This window comes from Centroberyx affinis, unplaced genomic scaffold, assembly GCF_046629955.1.
Source record: "Centroberyx affinis isolate AG114_WGS23_722 - 3 ecotype Tasmania unplaced genomic scaffold, CSIRO-AGI_Caff_v1 ptg000393l_1, whole genome shotgun sequence".
NCBI lineage: Eukaryota > Metazoa > Chordata > Actinopteri > Beryciformes > Berycidae > Centroberyx > Centroberyx affinis.
In genome coordinates, this window is record NW_027279061.1 from 76,449 (window position 1) to 95,937 (window position 19,489).

At 42.2% G+C, this 19,489-nt stretch overlaps 4 protein-coding genes across 4 annotated transcripts in view; 1 reads left to right on the top strand and 3 right to left on the bottom strand.

Annotated features, from left to right (window-relative positions):
• Positions 1-10,655, bottom strand: part of sytl5 (synaptotagmin-like 5) — a 39,843-nt gene extending 29,188 nt beyond the window's left edge. The window contains exon 1 of the mRNA XM_071516158.1: positions 10,581-10,655. The gene's annotated coding sequence lies outside the window, so the exon portion shown is untranslated. The remainder of the gene's footprint in view (positions 1-10,580) is intronic.
• On the top strand, positions 585-4,225 carry LOC139641652 (dynein light chain Tctex-type 3-like). The gene is made up of 5 exons (XM_071516165.1): positions 585-703; positions 1,779-1,820; positions 1,925-2,048; positions 2,174-2,251; positions 3,224-4,225. Exons 1-5 carry the CDS (start codon positions 677-679, stop codon positions 3,298-3,300), a joined length of 348 nt encoding a protein of 115 aa, XP_071372266.1. The 5' UTR covers positions 585-676; the 3' UTR covers positions 3,301-4,225.
• Positions 4,313-10,960, bottom strand: xk (X-linked Kx blood group (McLeod syndrome)). Its single transcript, XM_071516159.1, has 3 exons — positions 10,581-10,960; positions 7,531-7,793; positions 4,313-6,873 (listed from the first exon to the last, which is right to left on the bottom strand). The coding sequence occupies exons 1-3, from the start codon at positions 10,823-10,825 to the stop codon at positions 5,939-5,941; spliced, it is 1,443 nt and encodes a 480-aa protein (XP_071372260.1). The 5' UTR covers positions 10,826-10,960; the 3' UTR covers positions 4,313-5,938.
• A 551-nt stretch (positions 10,961-11,511) lies between these two features.
• On the bottom strand, positions 11,512-15,901 carry LOC139641662 (lanC-like protein 3). The gene is made up of 5 exons (XM_071516186.1): positions 15,368-15,901; positions 15,055-15,178; positions 13,461-13,658; positions 13,086-13,293; positions 11,512-12,970 (listed from the first exon to the last, which is right to left on the bottom strand). Exons 1-5 carry the CDS (start codon positions 15,899-15,901, stop codon positions 12,811-12,813), a joined length of 1,224 nt encoding a protein of 407 aa, XP_071372287.1. The 3' UTR covers positions 11,512-12,810.
• Positions 15,902-19,489: the final 3,588 nt, after the last annotated feature.

Below are 19,489 nucleotides of genomic sequence, written 5' to 3' on the forward strand. Positions count from 1 at the left end.
CAAACTCTGAATTTACAGATGGTTAAATTTGTTGGCAGACTATTTGGTGACTACAAATGCATTTAAAATGTGGATGCTTTGTATGGATGATTAGGCGGGCTAGAAAAACGGCAGTAGCCATACAGCACTCACATTCGATTTGGTGTAGAAAAACACTTATGAGGGTCATTGGAGTTCTGATAAGGGCTGCATGGAGCCCCACAACATAAGTAGCCTACAAACATAGGTACCAATAAAAAATAATAACGATTATTACCTTCGCCAAGGAGGTTATGTTTTCGGTGCCGTTTGTCTGTCTGTCTGTCTGTCTGTCTGTCTGTCTGTCTGTTAGCAGGATTACGGAAAAACTACTGGGCCGATTTTCATGAAACTTCGTGGAAGGGTGTAGCATGGGCCAAGGAAGCACCCATTACATTTGCAATTCTAGTTCAGATGTGTTATGAGTGAAATGCCCTTTGATCATCCTTTGGGTTTGGAGAAAATGTAGGCCTAGTATCTACATTGTGCCACTGGATGGCGATATATAATATAATCGTAACGTTTAGGATGTAGAGATTTATCTTGTCTGCACTCGTTGACTTTGCACACGAACAGCTGAGCAGGAACAATAAAGCATCCCGGCAGCGGCATTATTAAAGCTATTTTGGAGAGACGGGCGATATTTGTGTCAGTGACAATGGAGGAGTATAATTCCGGAGAGGAGGTAGCGCTAAATACACTAACATTTAATGTAGTCGAATCTAACGTTGCTATCTACAACGCTAGAAAGAAAAGATGAAGGGAGTGGCATGTTAGCTAACATTAACATAGGTAGCTAGTTAGCTAACATTAAAGCTCAGCTAACGGCTTTTTCTACCAGGGTGTGGTCAAAATGATCAGCCGGACTGACTGTCAAATAATTCATAAGAAATACAGCTGTTGTAGCTGTTGTCTGTCTCAGTTTAAGCCTGTCCTGGAAAGTTGTTATAATGTCATGAGTTACGGCATGTATCGACTCGGGTTACAGAACATAACCAGACTGGGGACCATGACTTAGATGAAATCACGATGTATCACAGTAACTGTCAGTTACCGTCATCAGAAAAGCACATAACGTTCTTTATAAGTCAGAAAGTGCCGGCTGAGTCACGTCGGAAGCGGTTTTAAAATGCGTGATAAACACACCTGTGACCGCATAACTGTTCATTTAAATATAAATTCGCCTACCGGTACTCATGTGTCGCTTAGCAACCACTGTAACTGCTGTCCAAACTACATCCTTGGCGTAAGAATATAATTTAGGCTAACTATTATAATTTAATTATTATCATCTAATTATAAATCTTTCTATTGCAGTTTGTTAACTTTAATAAAATGTTTATAAAGGCACTTCATTAGTTATTTGAATAATTCACAATGGCTTAATATACAACGTGTTCATTTGCTGAAAATTTGTATAATGCTTCCAAACAAAATAAACTTTCCTAATTTGTATGCTAAATGTCTGTAGCCTATATTTGTGTACTGGAACTTATTGACATTCATAATATGTGAATAGTTCCTTCCTATGCAGCAGCTGTCACACCTAAATATGATCCATAGATGTGGATCAAAGCCACCCCAAGTGACACCCATGAGTATTTCAGCCTTCCTTCCCATGCAGTATAGAGCCACTGCCTGACTGTAAAATAGTTCTGTCTGTAAAGCAGCGTCTCTGTGCATTAGTAATAGGAAGAGAAAACATCTCCATGGTTACACTGTCCTGACACCACTAATTAATCACATTTTTGTCATTGCAGGTGGTCTTCAATGCGGATGAGGCCAGTATCTCTGTTAAAGAGGTAGATTTTTAACACTGGATTCATAAACCTTTGTATTGTAAAGCCACTCTCATATGATTTGATATGACAGTGTACATAACATTTTCTCTATGCTTTTGTCTCAGTGTATTGAAGGTGTCATTGGCGGAACAGATTATAACCAGAACAAGGTGAACCAGTGGACTGCCAGCATAGTGGAGCACTCTCTTACACACCTGGTCAAACAAGGGAGGCCATTCAAATACATAGGTGAAGTAGCTGTTGTATAGTTCCATGGTGAGAGTGTGATGCCAGGGGATAGTGTTGATATGTAGACATTGTATGTATGAGGTGAACATGGGATGTGACTAACACGGCTCTCTGGTGTTTTGCAGTAAACTGTGCCATCATGCAGAAGAGTGGTGCTGGTCTCCACACAGCCAATTCCTGCTACTGGGACACTGCCACTGATGGTGAGAGGCAACCTGTACTAGTAACTAGGCTTAACCCGAATATGTCTACAGTGGGAATATATGTCACTGTAAAGTGAGGTTTTCTGAATTAGATTTATTCTAATGAGATTAATTTACCCTGGTCATACAAGTAAGGATTTGTGTGTACTGACGAATATAAAATATTTAACCTACAGTCTTTGCATTCAAGAAAGGCATTTTGATCATATGAATATCATATGAATCTTACCTTTTCCTGTCATTAATGGCTGGCAAATCAATAATTGTGACTCACAACTAGACAAAGATTGTAAAAGTTGGAATACTCTGATCAGTCACTCACTAATCAATATTAGCATATAGTCACTCTAAACTATTAGACAAATAGACTGCCAGTTTAGGCCACTGGGCCTACCCTGGTGCTTCAATTCAGCTTCATGAAAAAAAAAAGTAACCCATTTGCATAAAATTTTAGCCAGTAGGAGTAGGTTGCACCTATTTGTAAATGGAAAATAAAATTTGCTACCGTCTATAAGCAGGAGCTTACTTACTCCCACATCAGTCCAAAGAATTATTTTATTATTCTTCTGCTTCAGCTGTTCAACAACTTGCCTATAAACATGCTCTATAAATAAACTCACCAGAACCTTTTGCCAGAAAAAAATCTGAAACTTTCTGTTGACTATATTAACAAAATGGGCTAATATCAGTATCTGCTGATTTTTGCATTTAAGGATCGCTGGTCGTTTTCAGCTCAAAATATCCCATTCCCAAGAATCCCTAAATATAATATCTGCACAGGCAGCTTAAAATTCTTGTTCTTCAGCAAAGTATAATTACAAATGTAAATCTGCTGGAGATTAAACTATGTGTCCACATATATTAACAAGCCCTAATACCTGTTTTCTTGTAGTAACTGTCTAGTTTTTATTGTTTGAATAAAATTAAGATTTTCCCTTTACTGTAATTGCTCCTCCTGTGATTGTGTTCCAGGAAGCTGCACAGTCAGGTGGGAGAACCGCACCATGTACTGCGTGGTCAGTGTCTTCGCTGTTGCTGTGACACTGTAACAATACAGAGTTACACCCTGCATCCTCCTGTACAGAGCTGCACGCACGACGACCGGCAAGCCTTGAAGATCCTATGTTGAACCTATAATAGAAATTAATGTACAAGTCGCTTATCTCTCCCCGCAGGCAGGAACAAGATAACCTCTGAATAAGAGCGAAGGTTTTTATGAGAGGGAAGCCTGTGTATGTTCTCCTGGACTGAGAGAAAATGTACAGAGTCAAAACAGACTGTTGCTCTGTAGGGTCCAAGGCAGTGGCAGAACCCAAGCCAGATGCAGTACTTTGATCAACAATTACACTTTAAACATCTTGATGTTTTTAGAAAGGGCATTTTCTCTTGATCAACAGATGCCCAGTCTTGAACACTAAACATTAAATGTTGTGGCTCATCAGCTGTTGTCAGTTGTTGTGCCAAAGATGCGATCATCTTTCCATATTGTAGAACTTTATTAGTTCATGTTCAGTACATTCCCAAATAAGACATACTAGGTAGGTTCTTCTCAACTGAACTATTATTTAAGAATACTGTATAGAAAAGCTGTAAACTATTTATTTGAAGAAAGCCCTTAAAATCTAGTGTTTGTCATGTTTTATTAGGTATAGTCAACTTGCTCCTTGTATAAACGGTTTATACTAGACCACATTGGCATTTTAATGTTTTATATTGACCTGTAACTGTAAAGGTTTATGGAGGTTTGTGTTTATGGATGTGTTGATGTGAAGTTCCAGGCCTGGGTCCAACACGGGGCTGTTTAATGTCCAGTCCACAGGACCAGAAGTTTTCTTTTCTGAGCTTCACAAGAAGCTCAGCTTTCGCCTACAGAACGCCTGGAATTCTGCTGTAAACAAACAGTATGTTTAGTTCATGGAAGCGGTTTAATTAATTCATTGTTTTAACGTATATTGCAGTCATTAAATGTATTTAACAAGCTAGCAAAACTGTCTCTTTAACTCTCATGAGATCATAGTAATTGCAGAAATGCAGTAAGTCATGAAACAAGTGTTTGCTGTGAATAGTTTATTCAACTTCGATTGCGGCAAATGTCTAAAAGGATGTTTGATAGATAGGCCTGTTTCAGACAGGGGTTCAAGTCCAGCTGAATCAGAGGGCCTGGCTGTTTCTGATGATCAAACTAATGATGCTGGTACATAATGTAATGCCATTACTACTAAACACTGTTGGTGCACTGTTAGCCCACTAGAGGTCAGCATAAGACAGTATGGAATGTCTGTGACTGTGCTCAGAGTAAAACAACTCAAGACAGTTCTCACATATAAATATAAATTTACTTGAAGTTTTCAGTAGAATTTCCATCTTTAAAATACCTCTTTTATCTTACTTTGTATGAGAATGTTCTCAATGTGTACATAATAGTTTTTTTTTTAAGTATTTTGTTTGGCTTCAAAGGTTGCTTGCCTTATTTGTACAAACAGGAGCATTCATGTGATACCCGAGGTTGTCATCCCTCTGCAGTTACAATGCAAAAAAGTTAGTGCAAAAAGGAAACAAAATTGACACTCACACATACACAATTATACATTACAGGTTGAAGCTTAGCAAAGACACTTTTCACCATTCCAAATATTGAAACTTTTTAAATTAGATATTATCATTTTGTGTGCACTCAGTGTAAATATTCTAACGAAACACACTGGTATTGGTGTGAAAAGACAGACTCAGCTGACAGAGACAGAAGACAGCATGAATTAGCAAAACCCAAATACGTCCAAACAAAGCATTTCACATCAATAACAGCTGTTGTTGCTCAAGGGTTGAACCAAAGCCACTTAAATCCTTTGTAAACATGCAAAAACATGACGCAGAGAGATGCCCATGCCTTTACAGTAATGTGTTAGATGAGAGAATAGGCTCTTTACATACAGTGGTGTGTGGAGATTCACAACTCGTCTGTCATCATAAGCACAAACACATCACAGAAGCAGCGCATATTAATGATAAAGCTCTTATCAAGGAGTAAAAAAGCAGAGTTGCTTGCAGCCATAAAACTAGGGGGTTAAGAAAAAACCCTGTACAAAATAGACTCAACCCCAGCAGATCATTAATAGTAATTAATGATCTGCTGGGGTTTTTGAAGCTCCACACATGCACACCCCCATGCCAAAGTGAAATACTAAATACAATCAATCCAAATACATGGCTCCTTGTGATCAGTAATGCAGCATATAAGTAAATACTGTTATGTGGACTGAACATTTTCTAAACCTAGGGAAAGTTATGGTATTGGACAAGGGCTTTCTATTAAAGCTGCAGTTTCACAAGTTGGGTTGATGTCTACGCTCTGATGAAACGGGTGAGCACCACGTCTCCAGTATCTCTGATTGTACATGCCTGCTGAAGTCAAGTTAACACCAGTGGACACAGGTTGTGTGTTTGCAGCCACTATCCATTTCAAGATAAGGACACATTTGTATCATTTCTTTGAGGATAGTTATGGACTATGGTTGAGAACAGATTCAAGATGGATATTATGAGATTAAGATCATGGGGTTCAAGGTGTAAACTTAACTGATAGCACAGAAGGATCCATGTGGCACTTAAAGGGTTACAGAGGGTAAGATTAGAGATGCTCTGTGCAATTGGGTTCCTCTGAATGGCACATCAAACAATTGTGATGCTTTAAGCATTGCAGGATACAGTGTGGCTAATGCCACCATTCATTTCACCACCTATATTAGGACCCATCTCATTGGGAATGTCATAGGCTGTGTCATTGAGCATGTCATAAGTTGTGTCATTGGGTATGTCATAGGTGGTGTCGTCAGGTGTGTCATAGGCTCCTTCATTCGCTGGCTCTGTGTGTGGGGTGGGGCTAGGTGGCTCCAGGACAGCCTTTCCTATTGGCCTGTTCTCTGGTGAAGTGCTGCAGAGCAGACAGAGAAGGGAAGAACAGTCCCAAAGCCCCTGGGTCATGTTGGAGGAGAAGAGCTTCCTACATGGATGACAAAACTGATAGAACACCAGCATGAAGAAGATGCCGATGGCGTAGGCCACCAGCAGCTGCAGCACCAGCAGTGGGGCACAGATGAACTTGTAGAAGTCTGTCTTATAGACGTACCAGAGCAGAAGCAGCGAGGCGTTCTCCACAAAGCGCAGCATGTAGTACACAGCCATGCGATACCAGTTCTGGGACTTATTGATGAGATCTGGGTCATTGAGTTTTAGCTGCACGGCTGACCAGCAGAACATGTTGATGCCGGCGTAGAGGAAGGTGAGCAGGCAGAGCACAATGGTGGTTCCTACCCTAGTCAGTGTCTTTTCAATATTCTCAGGGAACGGCGAGTGGCTCTGCCAGAACAAGACCCAGGGGTAGAGGAAGAAGACTAGGAAGTTGAGCAGAACCACAGGCAGGACCCAGAGCTGCAGCACAGAGCTGAACAGAACCAGGACCACGACACGCGTGGCGATCTCAAAGCTCCGCCACAGGAAAATGCAGACGTACGCCATGGGCCGGACATCTACTTCATAGTCATCATATTTGATCTTGATGGCCAGGATGTTGCAGCGCAGGGCCCCATACACGATGGACAGAAGGGAGATCACCATTAGTGTGCCTGACATGGAGAGGGATAGAGAGATATGAGGACACCATCACATAGAGGCTGTGCTCACATTGAGGTTGTTAAGTTAGGAAGCGTGAAATAGAGGTGTCAGACTGCTAGTAGCAGAGCAAATAAGGGCACAGATTTATAACTTATTATTTGTAGTTAAGACCAGATGTCCCAGTTTGACTTTGTGTGAACCTTTACTAAATCTCTGAATCCCACAGGAGTGGAAGTACTGGCTCCAACATGCACGCACACACACACACACACACACAGCCTGACCCCAGACCTCCATCAACTGGCAGACAGAATCACCGTTTTCCATCCTCGATATCAGAGAGGCAGTTACATAATACCACTTTGACTCATGAAAACACCATCCTCTTATTTCCAATATGGCACTTAGCTAAACAGCCCACACGCCACAGTGAAGCTGTGTTTTGTGACAGGGGGACAGACTGCTCTCTCAGGGGACTGAGGGAACTGTGATGGCTGCATCCCTGTGGAGGGAACCAGCTGATATAACTGTATCTGCAGCGCTCCGAGGATGAACGTACCTAGAGTGAAACACGTGACTGTAAGCAGGAAGGAGTCTGGAGGAGGCAGAGACAATCACAGAGAGACAGACGGCCAAACACACACAGACACAGACGCATCCCCCCTCACCTCTCCCGATGGACACCCCTTGTTGCAGGACACAGATGTAGAGCTGCAGGGTGAGCTGGGGGGCAGAACCCAGGAAGGCCTGAATGACAGAGGTGCGGGCGAAGGCTGCTCGGTGTGTGAACAGCTTCCCCTCCGCCTGCCCCACCTGCCGTTCCACCTCCTCAGACTGACCCCCGCGAGGCATCTGCTTCTTCCTGGTGATGCTGACATAGGGCTCCTCCACACGGCCCACGCTGCCGTAGATGCAGAACGCTTCCAGACACCTGCAGCCACAGGAGGGGAACGGCACTCATCAGCACACACACAGGAGCATATAGTCGCTGTCAGGTGAAAACCCTGCATCTCCAAAATGTCAACTTTTTCAGGAATGAAGCCTTGTTTTAGCTTGATCACAATAAATTTTTGACTTTATCCTGTGGATTTGATTTCTTTTCTCAACCCTCTGAGGAGTATATAATCCTTCAGCTGAAGTGAAAACATGAAAATCACCAAAAATTGGAGTGACATTGTTTTCACAGGACAACAGTGATATTCTCACATTTTGTTGTTTCTGGGGATGTGAGAGGCGCTGAATGCAACATGCCCACCTGCACGCACATACCAACATCAACACCCACACCCACATTACAAACAGCTACCACACAGCATACATCTAGAAATAGCTGAAAATGAAATTCAGCCATCATAAACGGCTATATAAGCCCAACAGATGAGAACCAGACCAGAGATGCTTCTCCCAACAGCATCATCAATAGCAACTGTTGGCAAATAATAGAGAAAACCTCATATAATAGCATCCAAACAACAACATTCTGACATGCACACCTGAGTTCAGCTCTCTGCTTATTATGAACCTGGATGTCTAAAGTCCTCTCAGTAACAATGAGTGCAGCCCGGTCATCTGCCAATGTGACAGTAAAGAGACTAGAGTGCTGAATATGGGCAAAGTGCCAAGGGCCGAGGCAATGCTGTCAGGGTGAAGCAGCGCTGATCCACAGTGCCAATAAAAAACAAGCAAGGCAGGGGGATTTAAGCCACAAGGGTGGTAAGGGACAGATTGTTTATCAGCCTAAACTACACTGGAGCAGCAGGCACAGTAGCGGCATCGCTGGTTTGGTCAAACAACTGTGCTGGTTCAACTGACGCTCTCCAAACAGAGGATACATAAACAGCACCTATGTCTAGGAACAACTTTTGAAATGTTAAGGGAAATGCCAAAGTTTCATTCAAGGATGAAGAGATAAAGATCAGTCCCACGCTTTCTCTCAGCCAGCTGGTTCACTGCTTTAAGTGCATATGTGTGTGTGTGTGTGTGTGTGTGTGTGTGTGTGTGTGTGTGTGGGTAAAGGAACAATTGAAGACTGCAGACAGTAGACAGAAGATGTGTTTAGTGTAGCGTAGGAAGGAGTGATCACACATGCCCACTCATGACCTAATTAAGGGGAACTGGAGTAGGGTTGATAAATTGGGATAATGCTGGAATGAAAAATTAAACAAGTAAACCAATCTGCCTTATCAGCACAACAACCTGCAGTATGTCGATGTGATAAAACACAATGAGATGCACTCTGGGAAGATATTAGAAGTGTTATTTTGGTGCAGATGAGACTTCTGCGTAGAGGAAGCACCTCGGCGCTGGCAAGGGTAGAGACGGACATTCCCCTCTCTGCTTGTGTTGTGAGAGATAAGGAGCCGGCAGTGACACGTGCTATTCTTAGATCTGCTCTTCGCTGGGTGGAAAGAGGGGGAAGCTCGTACACTAATCATTAGATTGCACACTCAAGGGGAAACGGACCAGGCAGGGTCAGGTCCGCAGAGGCCCTTGCTGGGGAATAAACAGTGTGCTGCAAGAGATATGACATTACACATCCATCTGTTCAACCGGTCTACGAAACACACAGCCCCAGTGATGGCCAGCTCAAAGAAAAGAACATTAATGTCACTTCAATAAACTCACAGGGTCAAAATAAATATTACTGTCCTCAAATGAACCAATAGGTTCTGAATGATGCATATCTCACTTAATATCACTAACTGAATTGTTTGTTTTCATACTCAGAAGCTGAATATTATAGACATAATGATCTGTGCGTGCATATTTCAAGAGAGGAATGAATTTTGCAGCTTTTAAAGGCCATAATGGGCTCACCACAGCTAGAGCTCCTGTTGTTTGTACATTCGGTAGCACTGTGGTTTCCATATTGTATAGCTGTGTGTGGTCCGTGAAGCTCTCTAGATGTGGGATTAGGCTCAGACTCCTATAGAGTTGCAGGGGCAGATGGCCGGGCCGGTCCAGGGCTTATTCAGGGCAAGACCAGGCCTATTATGGGCCAGTTTACAGATCTGATGTGCACATATTAAAAGCTTCCTCAATCACATATATCAGCATATAACTATCATATGTCATCTTCATCATACTCTCCAGCTGGGCTTGATGTTTTTTTTTTATGTCGTTTCAGATGAATGAAGATGAAGAAATCATTGATCATCAACAGAGGAGGCCGTGAGATCATGGCTGAAGGTGATAACACTGCACCTTTAACTAAGCTGCAGCTTTTCTAGACCTCTGTGTTAAGATGATGTAAATGCAAAGTATTCATAGACCTAATGAGTCAATAGTGGTGAATGAACAGGCTGGCTGCTTCTTTGCTGCGGCAGTTGCGATACATGGAATAGACTGTTATCAATAGTCAGTGGGAATATTGATCAGCGGTGCCTTTATTTCCGCACTAAATGGGGCAGACATACATTGTATCAGCAGGGATACATGTATGCAGCCAGGGACAAAAGGCCAGCGAAAAAAAACACAAACAATAAAGACATGTGCGTAATGCGTTCATCAAACATTCTGTAAGCAGCTTATGGATAGACACGCCGGACATGTTATTAAGAGAAAAATCATTTACGGCCACAACACCTGTGGGCAATAACAGATCCTTCCTTGCTTGACACCATCAGAAGCACAGTGGTCTGTCTGTAATCCAGTGCTGTTTTGGGTCGACCATTGGTAGAACAGAGATAAACAAGGGAGGACTCGACAACCCACTAACCTGACGATGGGTCCAAGCTGCAGGATATGCAGCAGAAGCACCAGCGGTCTGTCTCTGCTGAGGTCCCGGTGGATGAATGTGAGGGTGAGCTGGACGAGCACGGACGGTACAAGCGTAAAGAGGAGCGTGAGCCCTTGCCAGATTTGGTCGCCCGCTGAGCGGTATGTGGAGCTGAGGTAGAGAGCTGCCGTAGTCTCGGCCGTGAACAGAGACACCGACACAAATATGGAACTGGGGAGTCGCATCCTCACTCACTCCGCCATTGGGGAAAGCGGCGCGCTGCTTTCCTCAAGGTCCACAGATCCATACCATCGAGCACTGACCAGGAGATGAGACGGGTTTCTGCTGGACGCACGCCGCTGCAGCGCATCCACTAGTGACAGGATGTTTCCCCAGCCGAGTGCTGTCCCGCAGAGAGTCTGCGGGTGGCGCAGTAGGCAGTGAAGGTGCCAGTGCGTCCCATGCGCACATGTGAGATGCATGTCAGAGTGACAAGACTACGCCCTGCATACTGTGATGTAGCGGCGATGAAAGGCGATTACTCTATGACCTGCAGCCGGGGATCATCAAAAGCAACAGCCACCAATACAGGCCTACTGTATATATTGAACATCTGTATATTGTCAGAAATTCATTAATGTAATCTATCTATCTATATATTTAATTCATATTTTTATGTTTAAATCATTTTATACCACGCACTATGATGTAGTATATTATATATTTATCTTATTAAGATTTATGTCAGTCTAAAAGGTAGGTAACTTCTATTGCCCCAATAAAGCTGGGTAAACTGAGTTTAAATGCGGTCACCCTCCACTACATCCCTGCCTGCATATCTTTTTCTTCAGAAAAAAAGAAAAGAAAGAAGAAAAATCATCCACATCTTTTTTTTCCCATCTCAACATTTTAATAATCATGATCATCCTGGCGTTGTTGTAGATACCTCTGACAGCACATAAATACATATTAGATATTTATAGATATTTCAAAATGTTCCAGGACAGGCACAATTATCACTGGGAAACTACTTTGTATTTCACAGGCCTATTTTCACTTTCAACTTCAGCCACACGTCCTAAACCCTACCCAACGCGTTTTCAGTTTCCAGTGTTGTCTGTCATTTACTCTGAAAATATGAAATCATATACAAATGTTAGAAATTTGTTTTTTTAAGGCCCCATTATGGAATTTATGTAAAGAATTTGGTTCAACTACAATTTAGATAACTGAGTTGCAAAATGTAGAGTTGGATAGATGATCTAATTTGGAAACAAACTCAAGTTCTCACATTGTTGACATCTTTGCTCTTATAAATGCTCCCAGGCCCCATAACTGCTGGTAGACTACCACACACTCAGGTTCTCTACAGGGTAAAATTTTGAGAGGAACAAGTCACAAGAAACAGGACATTTCAAAGGTCCCTCTAACAGTTTGAAACATCAAATAGACACAAATAGATAATGTAACATTGCTATATAGTGTAACCTCAGTTCAAACAATTAACTGAGTTGGTAATAAAGCGACAGGAAGCTACAGTCGACTCTTCTGTTGTGTATTTGCATCAGCATCTGTTAGTTGCACTTCTCTCTTCCTATGATTTTGCAACTTCAGTGTCAAAAACCTTGCAAGGTTGTCAATATCTGATGAGCAAGTACTTCTAATCAAAGGATGTGAAAATGTCTTTCACATTAATTTGAGACTATCTGAGAAAACTTGAACTAAAAATTTTGGATTAGATCTAGACTGTAAGTGACGTTGAGCTGGTGAAGTGGTGAATTTTTTTTAAAGGCATTATATGGTAGTGACTCGTTTTTATCAGTTTGGTGTGAATTAGGTGTGTTTACTATTTATTTCAGATACATCTATGGTGCGCGTGTATGTCTATTTCTGACCTGAGAGCAGAGTATGCTGCAATTCATTCACCAAACCTGCAGTACCACTTTCAAAACTCCCAACACAAGGGCTTTAGTGCAACTGACTACACTGTAAAGTGAAATGAGCAACATTACATGAAATAAATATGGTAAAGCCTAGAAGCTGAACATCTACTTCATAATAGACACAAAACAATAACATTTTTAGACCAAATGTAATTTTCTAAACCCTAAACTAATACCATCCATCCCTCCTCTCCCTTTCTGATCACAGATTCAGTTTCTACCAATCCAATTCTTACTTGAGGGATAGGAGGGAAGGAGTGATGTCTACTCAGGTCAGTGAATGCCATTCACACAAATACACTAAAAAGAGGGAATTCTGATTGGTCCGGCTGCAGGAGGTCGACCAGGAAGCAGACTGTCCCCGACAGGCCTTCATACAGACTGTAAACACTGGTCACTGAGGAGGAGCCTGCCTTGAATTCCTCAGTGAACAGGAACTCGGCAAACCTGCAGGGAGGAAAGAAGTGTGGAGAGACATGAAAGGACACTGAAAACTTAAGTGGGTAGAGTACAGCTGATTGAGGAAGGACATGTAACCAGAATACTAGCTCAGATCCCTTGCCTCTGAGCACGGTAGATGTATTTGGAGTTTCCTGTGAGGCGGTAGAGCAGCAGGAAGACGTAAGCGCTGCCTGCAACTCCGTGACAAATCCCCGGTCCCTTCTTCAGCAGACCCTTCTGCCACACCAGCTCCCCACTGCGGATACACGTGTCCAAATACTGGGGCTTCTTATTGATGAGATAGGCTTTTGCAAAAAGATATGCTACACCTGCATGGGAAGAGGATAGCATGAAATACACAGGGAGGGATGGTTTATCATCTGAGGCATGATCTAATCTTCTACACTACCTTGATTACAAATGGCAGAAGGAGACGCTGAAAAGCCATGTATGATTACTTGTGTGTGTGTTCTTGTATACAAAATAAAGAGTATACCCGGGGCTCCGTGGCACCAGTGCACCAGTTCATTCTCTCTCTCGATCATGGCGCCCAGCTCTGCAGGCCAGTTGCAGTTCTGCTCCTGATTCATGAGGAAGTCGACGCTTTGCCACACCAGGTCTTTCTCTGTCCCGCTGAGTACGTCCTGGTAGCACAGCAGCATCTGCAGCACCGACGAGAGGCCATGGGCTGCACCTGGGAGGAGGGGGGGGGGGGGGGTACGGGGAGGGACACACACACACACCCACCCAACCAGGCATGCAGGGAAGCACCATGCCAAACACGCGCAGACAGACAGAACCCTGAGCATACGAGCACATTCACAAAGCACTCCTGAAGGAGTTTTTTTCTTTTTGCTTGTTAACTGTAACTTGAAACTGTAGCTCTCGATACATACTTGACAGTTTTGTCCAACAGAGATTTTTTTTGTTTTCCAGCATTGACAAGTCATCTCCATTTACAAATGTAATGATATATAGAATTATCTTGATAATTCCCAGAATAGTTAAGCTCCTGTCAAGTACATAAAGCAGCTGCACAACCATTGTCCAACTAAAGCGCACTTCAAGACCACTCTGTGGGGATATGAAATTGATCACAACTTAAATACTGAACTATACTGTTGGGATTTTGAATAGTTATATTAAAAGATTAAAAATAAAAGTGCTATTATAGTAAAGTATATAGGTAATCAATTAAATATGTCATCCGTTCAAGCTTATCTGAAAACTGTTAAAATCCAAAGCCTTTGTAGAGTAATTTCTATGTTTCTGAGACTGGGTCACCTGAACCTTTGGTGCATTTAAGATCATCTTGTTGTTCATCTAATCCCTGAGAGTGATCGAGTCACACATGCTTCCATCAGAAAATGCAGGGTAAAATTCAGAAAGTAGAGCAGTCCTGTGTGGCTTTCCTAATGCTGGACACATGCAGGAAAACTTGGCTCTCTGGGACAGGAAAGCCAACGTCTATGTATCCCTTCAGATTTGGATCTTATTCATCAAATGAGAAACCCCTTGGTGAAAGATTTTACAGTATAGGCCAATCTTAAAACATGCAACACCCTTAACCGTGTGTTCACATAAACATTGATATATTTCTAGGTTCAAAATGTTTCAGAATTTCACTTATTTCACTCCAGCTTCCTCAGTGTCCTCATCTTCAAGGTATAGTTGCTGTATCCATGCAAATGTGGCCACAGGGCCTATATGCTTACTATGCACTTTGTGTTGGTGTGATAGTTACTGAGGATCTTCAACCCTGACGGATCTCTTCGTCTGATGCAATCAAGGAAAAGGAAAGTTAGCTTCACACACGTTAATACACCAATCCTACATCAATAACTGCCTCTGAAATCTCTTTGTGTCTGTATATCCTCTGTGGAACAACAGATGTAAGAAGATCTTCTCTGAAAACCTTCGCTGGGCTGAGTTAGAGTTTATTCTTACTTTCTAAATAGTAATTCACACTGGAATTCATAAAGGATACAGGATAACAAGGGAGGTAGGTCATCACAGACTGATAGAGGGGGATGTATTCCTCCATCAGCAACCTAGAAAAGCCTAGACTTGCTCAAAGCCAATACTCTTACCAAGGTACTCTGTCCCATAGTATGAGTACATGAGGGGAAAAGGCTTTCTCTTTCTCCTGGCATACTGTTTCCCCGACTCGATGATGGCCTGGCAAATACACTTGATTTGATCCTTGCTTAGAATCTGCAAAATAATAAGCACACAGTTATTGCAAAGTGGATAATCTCTGGAGATAAGGCTGTAAGATATTAATAAACCCCTGGGGAATGTGGGATACATCTGATAATGCAAAATCAAGATCAATAACTTCTCTGTGGAAAACATAATGCACAAACACTAAATGTTGCAGTATCGTCATGAGAAGGAGCTCACCTCTATGCCCAGCTTCTGTTTGAGGATCAGAGCAGCGCACAGGTACCCAGCCCGTCCCACAAACAGCTCATCCGAGCCGCACTCCAGAAAACTGATGGGCGCGCACACCTCCCACAGGTTACGAAATTTGGTCAGGGGCTTAACGAAATCAGCCAAGCCCAGGGATTTGTATATCATAGCGGCCACTGCGTAGATGCCCGCTCCGCCGAGAAGGAAGGCGGCACGCATGTTTTTGTCCTGCTCCGCATCCACATATCTCACCGACACGTCGATGATCTGCTTGGCCGTCTTGAGATAGGCGTCCCTCTGCTCGGAAAACAGCGCGCACTCGGTGACATGGAACAGCATGTAGGCCACCCCGGCCGGGCCATCGTACAGCCCGCCGTCGCAGTCGCCAGAGTCGAGGGGAACCTTTTTGAGGATTTTATCAACGGTGGCGACGACGGCGGGCACGACAGCCTCAGCGGCTTGGCCTGGGAGGAGCGCACCTTTGAAGTCGGAAAAACGATTGGCAAAACGACGGGTGTTTTCCATCACCGACGAAAAGACGGACGAGCACAACACCGCTACAGGCCTAGGCTGATAACGCAAGATATGTGTTATTGCCTGCCTCAAGGTGTCTGAGGATGGAACAAAAACAACTTTGATTGCTCATCCAATCCCGACAGCCCGCAGCTGATTGGGTGTCAGCCGGCAGCGGGTTGAGTGAATGGCACCCAGAAATAAATAGTTATGGCTGATGGGACTTGCAGCCAATCCCCCCATTCTCTAATGATGTGCAATTAATGGCCAGCGGTTTAGAGTTTAAAACTACCTGCAGAATATCAGTTTAATATCTGCAGACCATGAACTGGCTAAATTAAACAAACATGACTATACAACATGGGACATGAGTCACTGTGGTACCAGAAGCATTAATTCAGTGCTGTCCTGCCCATTTGGGTTTCTGTCCTGTGTAGGCTACATAACTGGATATAGAGCATTCTGGTGACAGTGGTTTCAGCTAATACTGGGGTTGATAGGCCACATACTATATAGCCTAATATTGTTATTAGTGAACACTTGAAGAAACCCTAGCAAATATTCAGCAGTTTTCACACATATATAAAGGTACATTGGAAATACTTTCTAAATATATGTATATATGAAAATAGAAATAAACAAATAAGTAAAACAAACAAACAAACAAGACAAACAAACAATAAATAAATAACTAATCCTCCTCCATGTCAACAAGCTCTTTGGAAGGGTTGCAGGAAAGTAGCCCTTACTGAGTGCAACCCATAAACTGAAGCGCCTGAACTTTGCCAAGCATCACTGGAACTACAATTGAGATTGTGTGTTGTGGTCAGATGAGACCAAAATGGAACTTTTTGGCCATGCACGCCATTTTGGCGACAAAAGACGACTGCATACAAGGGAAAGCACTGGATGCCCACGGTGAAATATGGTGGAGGATCGTTGATGCTTTGGGGCTGTTTTACTGCTAGTGGTCCAGATCTTGGCATAATGAATTCCACTAAGTATCAGGATATTTTAGCCCAAAACCTGGTTGCCTCTGCCAGGAGGTTGAGACTTGGCCGTGGAAGGACCTTTCAACCAGACAACAACCCCAAACATACATCAAAATCATCACAGAAATGGTTGCGGGATCACAAAATCGATGTTTTGCAATGGCCATAATTCATGTAATTCATGATCCTTCCTCATATTTCCCACCAATAGATAGGCCTACTTATGTTTTACATTGTCACACACACATTGGTTTATGTAACCCCACTTTTATATGCAATTTTAGCACTTATATTTTATTAGTATTTCGCCCCTTGCTGAATCCTATTATGTTATTAATTATTATTGCTTGCATTTATTTGCATTTTTGCACTGTTTCTATAGTTTTATATTATGTACATTACCTTTAATTTTTTATCCTATTACCCTTCTCTTTATCTTCTGTACTCATTTTCCTCTGGTACTATTCCACCAGTTGCTGCTGTGGCACCCGACTTTCCCCAAGGGGATTAATAAAGTGATATCTTATCTTACCATTATTTTTTTTTCAGCATTTCACTTCAGCGCCACCAGATGGCGCTGAAGTGATGGCGGTAGAAGCTTACAGCCGTAACCAGCTGCTCTCCGTGGTGCTGAACCCGGCGCTGCTGCACCAGTAACCAGGTTATTGCCCATGGTCTGGCTGAGGTCTTGTCCGGGTTAAGCTGTTTACATGCAGCTTTGACACCTTGTGATTGAGACTCCCTGTTGCCATGAAATTACCAATCAACAGAATATTCCTGTCACCTACCAGCCACCCGCTCCCTCTTTGACTGAGCAACAGTCTCAGTCTCAACAGGTTACTTTTAATACATGGAAGAGAAATGATGACCCCAATAGTAACCTAAACTGTGGCATCTTTTTGTCGCTCCAGACAAAATCCACAATTATATTTTTTATTAGGCTATCATGGACGTCAAGAACGCCAGGCTTTAGTTGCTACATACTGATGCCAACACATGCCATAATACAATTTCATCCAAACCATAGCTCAGGATGAGGGGGTGGTTGCTAGAGTTTACAAAATAAGACTGCAAAGAAAATAATTGCATGTCAAGGGCCTCATTTGTGAACTCGTGCAGCATTTTGGAGCCTGTTATGAAGCCTCGCCATCCCGCAGCCTACTGCATACCGCTTGCTAAAATCAATTAAGTTAGGCTATGTTTGAAAAATAAAGTTGGGTCAGAGCCTCCGTGATGATTTTTGGGTGGGAAAATACAGCTTCAGTTTATTCAGTTGTAGACGACTGGGCAGGGTTTCACTTGAATGCAAATGGAATTACAATGTTCCGTTGTTTCACACTGTGATATTAATTTGTTACCATATTTAATCTTAAAAATCAAGGTAAATCAGGTAACTGTAATCTGTAAAAAAAAAACTATTCATATGAAAAGGAAGTGTAACCTTCTCCAAAGACATGCTGGTCTGATTACACTTTCATTTTTTCAAATGAGATTTTTATGATTAGGTTGAACCAGTGTCCATTGCTGCCTTCCCTTTCTAAGAATGTGAGCTGAGATTATGAGAGGTAAGATCTGTTTCAATTTTAATTTGAAAATCTTCCCTCCTGTGTTGTTATGAATAATAAGATAAGACAGGTTGAATGTCATGGAGATTTGAATGTAGAAGCAAAGGTCATCTTTTGAATGTAATTTACAGCAGAACCACGGTACATCTGTAATTAACTTTCTGACCTTTGAGTTGAAAAAGGTTTGGTCAGGGGCCAGTGCACAGTTTCCTTTAAAAGAAAAAAATTGAATTGAACAAATCCATCCAGTCTATGGCCTTTATTTTGAAGGGCAAAGACATTGTTCCCTAACCATTATTTTGACATGATAACATCAAAAAGACCCAACTTATTACTGTCCCCCTATGGTCGGCATGATATTTGTCACAGGAGCTATACAACACTTAGGGGTCAAGCCTTTCTTTCAGGCACCATGGCAGGTCATATAACATGTTCAAGAGGGTTCAAATGCAAGTGGAGTGTGTAAGCTATTCAACTTTCAGATGACCTATTTTTGGCTTCTCAGTCATATATGAATAATAAAAAATGAATAATAATAAGCAAATTAATCATATCAGTTTGGGATTAATACCTTTTACATTTAGCAACTCACTCTGCAATCACTCTCTTCCTTGAAAACATATTAAGAAAAAAAAAGCAATTAAAATAAAGTGGCATGGCAAAGAGAACAGTCAGAAAAAATAAAGTGAAAGTGCTCAAGATAATACAGTCATGCATCTATCATAAAAGCATATTTGCATCTGTCACATCCATTGCTCAAATCTTGAAAACTCAATTTGCATTTATATTAGATGTGTTGGGTCTTGGTGCCATCTGGGTGCATCAACACATAATATCCCACCAATGATCCATAATGTCTCAGATATGAGGTGCAGGGACAGTCAGTGGGACATTGCAACAAATTAAGCACTGTGAACAATACATAGGATGAGGTTTTACTGGAGATTACAAGCATCATTAACAGTGCTTAATTTTAAAGTTTAGGCTGTCATTTCCATGGAGACTAAGGTAAAGGACACTTGCTTTTCAAGTGACCCAGAAAA

Excerpts from the sequence above, each read along its gene's own strand:
- xk (XM_071516159.1), bottom strand. The coding sequence starts at position 10,825 with ATGCGACTCCCCAGTTCCATATTTGTGTCGGTGTCTCTGTTCACGGCC. Across the intron at positions 7,794-10,580 it reads CAGCTTGGACCCATCGTCAG|GTGTCTGGAAGCGTTCTGCA; the intron begins GTTAGTGGGTTG and ends CTGTGGCTGCAG. Across the intron at positions 6,874-7,530 it reads AGGGGTGTCCATCGGGAGAG|GCACACTAATGGTGATCTCC; the intron begins GTGAGGGGGGAT and ends TCTCCATGTCAG.
- LOC139641662 (XM_071516186.1), bottom strand. The coding sequence starts at position 15,901 with ATGGAAAACACCCGTCGTTTTGCCAATCGTTTTTCCGACTTCAAAGGT. Across the intron at positions 13,659-15,054 it reads CTATGGGACAGAGTACCTTG|GTGCAGCCCATGGCCTCTCG; the intron begins GTAAGAGTATTG and ends CCCTCCTCCCAG. Across the intron at positions 13,294-13,460 it reads CTGGTGCCACGGAGCCCCGG|GTGTAGCATATCTTTTTGCA; the intron begins GTATACTCTTTA and ends CTTCCCATGCAG.
- LOC139641652 (XM_071516165.1), top strand. The coding sequence starts at position 677 with ATGGAGGAGTATAATTCCGGAGAGGAG. Across the intron at positions 2,049-2,173 it reads GAGGCCATTCAAATACATAG|TAAACTGTGCCATCATGCAG; the intron begins GTGAAGTAGCTG and ends GGTGTTTTGCAG. Across the intron at positions 2,252-3,223 it reads CTGGGACACTGCCACTGATG|GAAGCTGCACAGTCAGGTGG; the intron begins GTGAGAGGCAAC and ends ATTGTGTTCCAG.